The 12,168-nt window shown below is 41.3% G+C and overlaps 1 protein-coding gene across 1 annotated transcript in view; it reads left to right on the forward strand.

Annotated features, from left to right (window-relative positions):
- The first annotated feature begins 466 nt into the window (after window positions 1-466).
- The window catches only part of nkd1 (NKD inhibitor of WNT signaling pathway 1), a 37,387-nt gene continuing 25,685 nt past the window's right edge, over window positions 467-12,168 (forward strand). The window contains exons 1-3 of the mRNA XM_037758103.1: window positions 467-681; window positions 777-809; window positions 1,008-1,147. Coding sequence (XP_037614031.1) covers window positions 657-681; window positions 777-809; window positions 1,008-1,147 — 198 coding nt within the window. The 5' untranslated portion in view covers window positions 467-656. The remainder of the gene's footprint in view (window positions 682-776; window positions 810-1,007; window positions 1,148-12,168) is intronic.

The raw sequence follows: 12,168 nt of genomic DNA on the forward strand, positions 1-12,168 counted from the left end.
TCATTAAAATATCAAATAATGAAATACTTTGTAATTTTGTCCATTTATTGATATACCTACCAAAAAATACATTAGCATGCATTTAAGTTTGAGGTGGCTGTAATTGACAGCAGTATCAAGTGGCTACGCTACATTATATAAATTACGAAATCTCCTCTGACTGAGTATATTTCTATGATATAGTCCACTAAAAATGTTTTAATACGGTACACTGTGTGAATATAGTTTCAATGATGAACACTTTTATTAATACCTATTTTTTATTGTACAATTATTTATTAATCAATTAAATGCTCTATTACTATTTATGTGACTCTTGTGGTCCTCCATACTACCCCTCATCTGTATTTTTGTTCTGCTAATCATTATTGTGAAGCCAGTTTTATTGTGAAAGCGTTGACAGGAAGTGGTGAATTGTCCTGTGTGTGTGTGTGTGTGTGTGTGTGTGTGTGTGTGTGTTGTCAGTGCAGTGTGCTCCGGATCAAAGGCTCTCTCAGCTCCCCAGTCATCCAGTCATCCGGTCCCGTACTGAGCGCAGCGCAGTCTGCTCTCCGTCTCCACGGACGCTCCTCTCTCTGTCTGGATATCTTCTTCTTTTTCCTCTCTGGATTATTATATTCTTCTGATGGTTTTTAACTCCAACTCGATGCATAGAAATGGGTAAACTGCACTCGAAACATGGTAAGGCTTCTTTATTCCTTTGGAGAAATCACATGTCTTGTGGATACTTTCCAGTAATTCATTGTCTTCTTCTGACTTTTTCTTTCTCTCACAAGCTGCTATTTGTAAACCGAGGGAGAGTCCAGAAGGTAAGCAGCTCTTATTTTTTTATTATAGCATAATAATAATAAAAAAGTCTCATATTTGGGTCAGTTTTGTGAACAGCACAGCAAAATGTTCAGCTCATCATAGAGAGAGAGCAGCGACTCTGTGAAGATGTCTCATGGAAAACAAGTGTAATGTGTAGTTTGTAGCTGCGTAATAATAACGCGCTTCTTTGTTTCCAGGCGACAGTTTTGTAGTCAATGCCTGTTTGGCGAGGAAGGGAATCGACGACTGGCTCGTGAAGCAGAAATACTACTGCACGAGCTCTCGCCTCGAGCAACAGGACTGTCACCACAAGAATAACTGCGGTCTGACTACACGGGTGAGTACGAGTCTTGTGTGTCCACGAGGTTTACGCATTCATGTATGCGCAATAGAAGCGGTGCCTGTGCGCATTTGTGCATAATTAGGACGAGGTTTTTGCGGTGTTTTTGCAACCGTGCTCTTCTATCAGTAGTTTTGCATGAAGCTATACATTTAGTCTCCAGTTTACTCTTCTAATGCACTCAAAAGTGTTGACAAACTTTCTCAATGCTTTGCTGGTGGACAAACTTTTATGGATATCCATTCATGTTGGCTGCACAGAGTGAGTTGCTGATTTCAGATTTCAGCCATCAGTGATGCACTTAAAGTTGAAAATGCACACATAACTGCAAAACACACAAGCTGAACAAATGGACTTGCATTTATAGAGCGCTTTTCTAGTCTTCCAACCACTCAAAGCTCTTTACACTGTATGTCAGCATTCACCCATTCACACACACTGATGGCAGAGGCTGCTAAGGTGTCAACTTTGCCCACCAGGATCTAATCTAAATACTTTATTATTGGTATTTTCTTTTTAATTTTAAAGGACATGTTATGTTTTATACTTCTGGTGAATATAATCCAATCAAACTTATTTCCATATATGCATTTTGTATATACAGTTCCCTTTGTTAACACCTTATTTTGAAAACCGGACGTAGTCACACATGTGTACATTCACACACACTGATGGCAGAGGCTGCTAAGGTGCCAACTTTGCCCACCAGGATCTAATCTAAATACTCATTCACACACCGATGGCTATGGGAGCAATTTGGGGTTAAGTGTCTTGCTCAAGGACAGGATCGAACCACCGACCTTCCGATTGGTGGACAACCTGCTCTACCCTCTGAGCAACAAAACACCTTTTTCAGTTTCACTGTGTGGCAAAATGAATGTTACCACTCCTTTGGTGGTAGACCTCTCCCTCCACTCATGTGGGGAACAAATGTTGGTGCCATCCTATATGCACTTACTGATCTGAGAGGGAGTTTTTTTTGTCTTCTAGGGAACAATAGATCAAGCTCCGAGTTGAAAGCATTGCAGTGTGACAGTCTGGTGACAAGTGTGGATTGTAAAGGCTGGGGAGAAAAAATGTTGGAGGTCATGCTTGTTTTGTATTTTGGCATTGCCGTAAACACTGCGCTGTTGTTGTCAAGTGGGGAAATCCTTTGGAATTGCTTCAGAGGAGCCTTAAGCCTCTTTGGTTAGCGAGGCCTTCCTCAAAAGGCAGCATGTTTGAGGAATTGGAGCCTATCAAGCAAAAAAAAAGGGAAATCAGTTCCTCCACCCACGATCCAGAGACACTTTGAGCAGAAATGCATCTACATGCAGCCCAGAATCCAGGATCTCTCTTACATTTTAGAGCACCTATTGTAGTATTGTGTTGTGATGTTTTGCGGCATGATTTTCCTTTTTAAAATACGTGACAGTTCCTTTAGTTGCGCACCAGTCCTGTCATCATTAAGGCTGGGACGATTCACCTATCTCCCGATTCGATACTATCACGATACTTGGGTGCCGATTCAAAATGTATTATGATTTTTAAGTATTGCGATTAGACTTATTGCGATTTCTGTTAACTTTTTTAACACTAAACCATGGGAAAAAGTTGAATCATACACTTTTAGGGACTTTTATTTTGGAAAATATCAAAATTAATACAGTTAGAATGTTTGATTTTCGGCATCTATGTAGTCAGAGATGTTTTGAAGTCAAATATATCAGTCACTATACTTCCGCTAACTTCGCCAAGTCTGTCGTTAGCTCTTACTGTTAGCTCCATTCTCTTTATACGTACATGGTCAGCTCCATCGAGGCCGTTTGAATGCATTTAACATAAATGTCAGTATATGGGTGCTCCACAGTTGTAGCGTCGGCTGACTTGACCACGGAAATGAAAGTGACAGCTGGCTTGGACCGCATGTTAAACGATAATATTTCCTGTCCATGACAGAGTTAACATGCAGCTTTAGCCGTGATGTCTAGCTTTGCTTTTCCTGGTAATGTGTGAAACACAAAGTGTTCCCATGCTTTACTGTATGTGTAGTGTTTACCACGCTGGATTTAAAATGGGAGTTGTATCTACGCGTTGTTGCGGCTCGCTGCGGTTTGTTTTGGTTGACGGATACGGACGATTACTCAGACTGCAACGATAAAAGCGCTAACTTCCTTCTACCTCTGCATAGACGCAAATGAAGCAAATACATCGATTCTGGCATTAAAAAAAATCTATTTCAATATCGTAAAAAAAAATTGCGATACATAGGTGAATTGATTTCTTTTTCCCACCCCTACTCATCATTAGCATGTAGCTGCTTGTTGAAGTAAACAGTCAATCTTTCCCTTCTCTTTCCCTCTCATTTGTTTTTTATGACTTTTGTTCATGCAGCCGTTCTCGTGTAAAGGTCATGTTATACCATGCACTTAAAGTGATTATCATGCAAGCACGACACAGCTGCACATGGATTCTTGAAAAAAAAAACGAGCCGCTGGTATGAGGATTTATTTGCATGCTGGTGAGGAGAAGGCAAGCATCAAACTTGGGGAAGTTTTAGGCAACAGAAATATCTACTGATTCCCGCCCAAGTCAGGTCCAAAGACCTCCATTGTTGATGTTTTGTCTTCTGCAGCGAGGCGTTTTTGATAGCTTTGCTTTGCCTGAAGGGCAGCCATGGTGGGTTGGTGATGAGAGAGGTAGCGGTCACTTTATGAATGTCTATTAAGTGTGACGTGCGAGCGGTTGAGTGTGGTACATGTGTTGGAAGGGTGGAACTGGCTTTACATGTTGCACCCACATGGTGTCAAAGCTGCTAATCCCAACATGTGCCCAAAGCTGCTATAAACATCTTCATACAGTAACAGGATCTCACTGACTCCAGTTTGTGTGTCTCTGAGCCATTCTTTCAGATTATCTCTATGAGAAACACCTGAAACTTATTTTCTAGAGCATGTGTGGATGCCGCTGCAGCAGTAAAACCATGCCATTTACATGGTTGCTTATGTGCTGAGTGGGCTTCATACGCTTTGGGCAATTTAAGCATTTAAAACCCACATTATTACCATGCAATTACCATACATTATTACCACGAAAACAAACATTCATTATTTTGTTCCTGGAAGTATCCGTGTGCTGCTTTTCCCACCAACAGTGGTGTATGAAGTTTTGGCCCGCGATGGATCAGGAGCCCCCGCTGAAAGGGTTGGATGTTTTAAAAAAAAAAAAAATTGGAGTTAGTGGAGCTCAGTTTCTATAAATAATTCAAGTCTGGGTGCCTAATGGCTTTTATAGCTCAGAGGGAAAATGAATAAAAGAAGAAAGGTGTTTCTGCCATCAATATGTATTTGGGTGCTTTTCCCTTTTGTTTTGTGATTATTAAAGTGAATCCAAAATCTTTAATAGTTAATGTTCAAGTTTAAACCATTTGTTTGCTTCTTGTTGTGTTTTAAGTGTTATAGAACACATTTCTACACATTTATGAAGTCATGGTTTGAATAAGCAACGCACAGAGCGTCAAATTTCCACTTTTGCAACACTCAAATTTCCACTTTTGCCTTCAGACTTTGATTTCTAAATGGGACAATTCAATGTTGAGTCTATTCTCACATAGCATGGCATGGGAACTCTGGATATATTAGCCATTTTTTTAGTGCAGGGTAGTGATGAATTTTAAAATAAGGACATGACAAAATTAGGGCTGCCCCCTCTTAGTTGATTAGATGATTAATCAGTCGTTTTGATCTTAGTCGACTAAGATTTCTTTAGATGATAAGTGATTTTTTTATGCTTTTTTCATGCTGAATGACTTTTTTCTAAGATACTTATGAACCCAGCTCTGGTAAACACAAGATTTAAAGTGGTGCTTTTGTGTGATTCTTAGTGGAGAAACTCAGTTTTACAGATCTGTCGATTTAATCAACTACATCAAAATCATCGATTTGTCGACAAAATCATATGAGTGTTGAGTCAACTAAGAATTTCTTTGGTCGAGGTCAGCCCTAAAAAATGTTACCAGTTCTTGCACAGGCTGCTTAATCTTTAATTGGATGGTTATCTTGCCAGTGTGCTGATCATCTGGACTTCTGCACCCAGTTTCAGTTTCACTAAACCTTAAATGTAAATGTTCTCAGCAATCTGATCATCAATTAGATGCGACAATGTTTACGAGATGTGTGCTTTAATACCGTTGGCCTGCAAAAAATAGCCGTAGCTGTCAGTATCTTTCCTAAAGCTTAAAAAAACATTTAACTTTAAACTGGTAGTTCTTACATTTGGCATAAGTGTAAGCACTATGTGAAATATTATGAGTAAAACATTTATGTTTTAGGGCATTAATGGTGTTTTATTTGTTAATTTTGCTGCTTTTTCATATTAGAGCTGTTAAAGAAGCGGTACGCTACATAAACGTTATGAGGTCCTAACGTTTCCAGAGCATTTATGGATTAAATTCCACACGTGAAAGTCATTTTACTTCAAAAATATACTCTAAAGATTATAAATTATTATTCTTATTGTAATGAAGCCGTCTGTTAGAAAATATTCACCGTATAACGTACGTTAACTCAACCCCACGGTGCTTTCAGATTAAAACAGAAGCTAACCTCTTAGGTGAGAGAATGTGAGTCAACTCTCTTAGCTTTAAAAGCTGTCTATATTGTATAGAATACCTGGTGAGACAGTTATTTATAGCCGCTGTTCTTTGAGCCCCCCTCCCAGCTGAACCAGGGTCCAGGAGAATGTGGGTCGGGTGTCAACAGTAGGGAGTCCACGCCTGGAATTCTTTTGATCCGGTCTTTTCCAAACCGTATTCCCTGTAGGAACAATGCCGGCTTCATACCAGTCATTGTTTTGAAGAGCTGCTAGTGCTCACATTAGCAGTTTGTCTTCATTAATGGTTTTAAATGGTGGCATAAAGATGCACTTGAGCTCTCAATGATGTTTCTATGCAGACTTCTACACCCATTCATGAGTTCTGCAATCAGATGTCAGATGGAGTTTTGTTTGAGCTGCTTGGCAGACAGTGAGTGAGTGAGTGGTGTGGGCAGGTGGATCTGGTCTCAACACATGAGATCCAGGTCACGAGAGCCTCGGCACACTTTCTCCCCCCGTGTACAGCATGGTGTCTACACCTACCCGCACATCTGATATGTTATGTGCACCCTGTAGAATTATGTCGCTGACATAGACATCGATAGGGCGGAGGGTCCTCACAACTTATGACTTGGAAGTTCAAATTTTGGTTGGTTAGTTTATTAGGTTGCTTCTCTTGGCATCAGATGAAAGATCCAATTATGTAAGTAGCATGTCAAGTGTAACTAAAAAAAACATTTTTTAATGGTTATTCCTCCCAAGGTTACCCCCTTTTCTATTCTTAATATCCCCTCCCCCTCCTCTGGTTCTCCCCCTCTCCTCCTCTCTCCCCTCCTAGCCTCCATCTGTTTCTTGCGTTTACCCTGTGGCCCTGTGTCGGTTGTGGCTGATGAAATGAGACTGCATTTGAAGTGGGCCATGCAGGGAGGTGTTTGTAGTGACACTGATGGCTCCTCCTCTGCTGTGAAGCCCTACCCTCTGTGTAGTAAAAGCCACCTCCAGTCTTCCCAAGCTGCTGCTCTTACAAAGCTTATATATATATATATTTCAAACTGTGTTTCCATCAACTTGTATGGAAGACAAAGGTACGTCTGACGACAGAATGCAACTCAAACGTGAATCACAGTGAAACTTCTGCCCCCAACCCCCTTGTCTCGCAGTTGGTTGCCAGCCCTTTGATTTTATTTTTTTTTTAAAGTAGAAAGGTTTTTCTTTTTTTTTGGAAGTAGGCCTAAAGCTTTTAAACGCATTCCCTCAGCCTCCAAGTCTGATAAAAGACATGGCAGGTTTTTGCGCCCCCTTCGTCTTTCGCTTTTTGCTGTTGTGCTTTTTCTCTCCTTGTCGTTTCCACAAAGCGAGGGCCCTTGTCTCGAAGCTGAAAGCACCTTTCAAATGCAGACTCCTCTTCCTCTTTCTCTCCTTCTTTTCTGTCCTCTCCCTGTGCGTTTTTCTTTTCCCACCGGCTGGCCTCTTGTGCGTGCTGCGTGACGTATGCCCCTCTCCCACCGGGCTCTACCCCCTCTGTGCTCCCAAGGGACCGAGGGCCTGTTGTTGCTCTTTGAAGAGGCTGGGAGAAAAAGTTTGGAGCCACACTCTAAAGAGAAGAAAAGCCGTAGCCTATGGGGAGGAGGGGTAGCACCTGGCCATAGAGGGGCTCTGTGATTTTTTTTGATTTTCCCATGTGAAGATAGCGTGGAAGTCTTGAGGCTGACGTCAACGTAGCTTGGGGACTGGGAGGTTCCAGGACGTGCAGGTGGCTTTAATGTCACATCCGGCATCGTGTGTCACATAGATTACTCAAAGCTGGAGGAGATTCTCCTGTGTGACAAAGCAGAGCGGATAACTCTGGGTTTCAGTGAATGGTGCCTTGCGGAAAGGTTTCCTGTGAAAGAATGACAGCGGTTTAGAGTAAGGAAAAGCCCTAGTGGCATGTAGACATTTGATCTGGTTTATCCACTTTTCTCCTTTTTATTTGTGCTAAAGCATCTCCTCTCCATCTCTCCTCTGTATTTCACGATTGCCATTATACATCACATACCATTTTCTGATTTTATTAAGAAATGCCTTATCAAATAGGGCTGCGTATTGGCAATAATCTGGCGATACGATGCAAACCGTGATGCAAGTGTTACGATTCAATATATCACAATATATTGCGATACCAAGTAAGGCGATATATTGCAATTTATTTAATCTAATTTTAGGAAAACTGTCGTATAAAGAACACATCACCATATGCATAAAATCTGAGTAAAAAAAAAAATGTTTTTATGTAATCAGAACAGTGGGATCTGCATTTGCATTTATCACAGTCCCTGTAACATCCAACATCATAACACTACTTGGAGAGGGCGCATGTCTTTGCAAATGAAATAAAGTATTGACTGAGTTAATCTTTGCATGTAAACTATTAATTAAAAATCTATACAGTGGTTTTGAGAATCCATACAGTATCACAAAACATATCGCGATACTCAATATTTGATATTTTCTTACACCCCTAGTATCAAATGTGTTCAGTCTAGTTTCAGAGGTCTCTAAAACAAGTACCAAAACATGTTTAAAGTTTGCAAAATCAATGATCAAATGTCACTTGTAGGTGTCATTAGGATTAAAACCATGTATTTGGCATACGAATGAAATGACGCTCATGTATGTGCAAATCTGTTCACGCATGTTCATGTGAGTGTGCCGTCTGGAGTCAGCTGTCCGGATGCACTCCAGAGATCAAAGGATTCTGGGGGAATGTGCTCTAAATCTCCGGGGATTAGCAGCTGAGATTGTGCTTTGTTTCCCCAAATATATGCTCCGTATACGGAGAGCTGTTGATCAAAGTGTCTCTCACCACCCCTTCACAGATACATTTAGGCTGAAGGGGTTTGTTCCGCACTTGAAGGTGGCATTTATTTTGCAATTTTTAGGATGTTTGGCTATTTAGATTTCCTTTGTTTTGAAAGTGGATGCAGATTGAAATGGCTTGCACTTGATAAACTTGTGCCTAGTGTGTATATATAAATACTCTGATAATCTCAACTATAAAGCTGTCCGTCCGTCTGTCTGTCCGTCTGTCTGTCTGTCTGTCTGTCTGTCTGTCTGTCCGTCTGTCCGTCTGTCTCTGTCTGTATGTGTGTATGTCTGTCTGTATGTGTGTATGTCCTTTGCATATCTCGAGAGCCGTTCATCCGATATATTTCACACTTGGCGAGTGTATTGCTAGGGACCCAAGAACGTGCAGTGTCGACATTGGTGCAATTTTGACATACAACGCTTTCGGTCTCAATAAACTTTGAATAAACAGCTTCAGGGCTCTGCAGACTGAGTCAAGCATGTAGTCCGCAGTGGGCCTTTACAGGCAGCAGCTCATTGACTACAGTTCAATTTTGCTGCTTGATATACTAATGATACATCCAAACACTCCTTGAGAACGTTGCAAGCAGCACTTCCGGGGATCGAGCAATCGGCCTGCCCCGAACGGGCACTGCACTAGTCCATCTAAATCTAGAGTGCATTTAACTGACATCATCATCTTTGCCGTAATGCTTACATATCTTCAACCTTTGATGTGTGTGCGTATGCCTTAGACATGCTAATGCCTTTTGAAGAGCTTCGAGAAAGTGTTCCTTTCCACGTTTGACTTGTCATATTGAGTTAGAAAGGAGAGCAATTAATTGTGGAATATTTTAGTTGACAGATAATGGCTAGTTTCATGCTGCCAATATGGTAGATCAAAGACTTGTACAATGAGACTCTTACTTGTTATTTTATTCCTCTGATTGATTAACGTTGATTTTGATGTTCAGGTAGATTTTATCATCACACATATATAACAATTCAGGACTTAAAGAGTAGATCTTCCTCTGCTGTATATGACTTATAAGTGATTTCAGCCGCATTCCCAAACCAACATATCTATCACAACTTTAAATATCACGTTAGTTATCATGCTGAAGAGAAGGGCTTTCGTCACACTGAAACTATGCATTGGTAGATGTAAAAATGTACAAACATACCCAATAACATGGGCAATATTTTCAGCCATCACAGTTAAAAAATAAACCTCTTTCACTGTGGAAATTTTGACTTGTAGCATAAGTGTATCTAATGACATTAATGATGCTCAGTTCCATTAAGTGTCCCAATAGAGTCCCCGTTTTGAAGAGATCGGCATTTTGGACTTCGCCATCTTGGTTTTTGGCCGTTGCCATTGGGTTTTTTTTTGCAACTAGAAGTGATACGAGAGGGTGGAGCTAAGTACAACCGGATGCTGAATTTTTAGGCAACCACAATTGAGACCATAAACTCATATTTACAATGTTTACTGAGGTAATAAATCAAGTGAGAAGTAGAGTCATTTTCTCGTAGATTTCTATACAATCTGACTTCTTTTTGCAACCAGAGGAGTCGCCCCCTGCTGGCTATTAGAAAGAATGCAAATTTAAGTCACTTCCACATTGGCTTCACTTTTCAGACCCGGAGGTTGCCCCCTGGCACCTCCAAAAAGGTTAGATTTAGTTCTGAATGAAGTCTGTAATAGGTTAGGGATTGACAGGGCTGTGTGTGTGGGACTGGGAGAAACTCTAGGTGACTGGGGCGCCAGTGGTGGCGCTGAGCTCCTCTGCCCATTTTAATCACCCACTTAAAAGGCTCTGCTGAAGTGGGTGTTTAAGTGTTTAAACCCTGAATAATTCTCTGTTGTTTGTTTATCAGGTTCCCCTGCGGGTTGCGCTCTGGCCCATGCAGTAAGTGCTGAATAATTTGACTGAGCACTCAAAGTGGCTCTCAAATAGGAAGTGATCAACATCTGCATAAAACCGCTATCAAGCTCTCATGAGAATGCGCACATGCACGGGATCTCGCATTGCACACACTCATGTGCCGTGAAGCACACAGGCACATTACCCATTTGTTTACCCTAATATGTGAATCCATTTATCACTGCTAACAGACGCCGAGTCCCAGCGTGATTCCCTTCCACTTGTTTTTCTTACGAACTGGTCGTAGGGAAACACCAGTGATGGACTACGCAGCTTCCATGAGCCCCGCTGTTGTATTTATCCTCCTTGTGTGTGAGAGCTTTGGTGACCAGGGCTCTACGGCCACCTGAGGTAGAGCGAATGGAGGAAGTGGATTAAGGTAAACAGAGTTGGGAGAGGCATTGTGCCTCCCACAGACAGAGGTTCCAGGGCACTTCAGCTCTTCCTGTGGCGCCAGGGCTGGAGGAGGTCTGGATTGTCTGTTAAGGGATGTTTTTGGTGGAAGGAAAGCTAAACAGAGGAGCGGCCCTGCTGAAAGGAAAGCTGTCCTCCCCCGGTGTGTTTATGCTCCACAGGTGCCGCAACCTAAAGAGCACCTCACCCTGTCGACTCTCAATGAAGCAGGACAACCCTGTGATCCCCAAACAGCCATTTGCCTTGTCCATCAAAGCCACCACTCCCCCACCCAGTTTCTTGCTCAGGTTTGAAAAAACAGCGTCCTTGGACAAAGGTTTTGTAAGTCTTTAGTGGACTGCAAGGAACATAAACTGTATATAAGAAGTGGATGTAGTCACTGTGACATCACCCATTGGTTTGTGGATTACGGTTTTGAAGCGTCAAGTTCGGCATTTTGTCTGTAGCCATCTTGGTATTTTGCAACCAGAACTGACACGAGAGTGTGGAGTTAAGTACTATCGAACACTGAAAAATACTTTTTTAGGTGACCAAAAATGTTACAATTAACTTTCATGAACTGAAAACACACTGTGAAAGGGTTAAAGTTGACAAAAATGCAGACAACTCCCAGAACGGACAACCCTGTGGTAGCGACCTGTCAATCACAAGGTAGCCACGCCCTAAAGCATACCCTGCTTTATGGTCTATTTGACTCTAAATTGGACCATAATCTACTAAATAAACATCATGCTATATTGAAGAAGACTTGAAACAAGCGATTGAGACCATAAACTCATGTTTACAATGTTTACTGAGGTAATAAATCACGTGAGAAGTAGGGTCATTTTCTCATAGACTTCTATACAATCAGACTTCTGAATGCAAGTTTAAGGCACTTCAGCATTGGCTTCACGTTTCAGACCCGGAGGTTGCCGCCTGGGAATGCTTCGACATAGGCTTGTATTTAAAGTGTTCCTGTCTTATAGCACAAAATCTATCTCCATCATATAGTCTTACTTTACTTTTCATACGCTTTTATCTTATTCAGAGGCTCACACAAGTCACGTGATGTTAAAATTTGATTCTTTACTTTCCTTTACTTTTGTGGATTTAACTTGTCCTTTGTCATAAATGGTGTTCCATAACAGTGATGCTTCCTGTATGCTGATGATATTCATCACACTTACAATGGAGCTGTGAAACCAATAGTATTGTTTCCTCGTTTGTGCGTATTTTTTTATTTTTCTCTGTGTTAATGTGTGTATGAGCGTCGGTAGCAGAATTTGGTCGCAGTTT

The sequence above is a fragment of the Sebastes umbrosus genome, chromosome 2 (assembly GCF_015220745.1).
Source record: "Sebastes umbrosus isolate fSebUmb1 chromosome 2, fSebUmb1.pri, whole genome shotgun sequence".
Taxonomy (NCBI): domain Eukaryota; kingdom Metazoa; phylum Chordata; class Actinopteri; order Perciformes; family Sebastidae; genus Sebastes; species Sebastes umbrosus.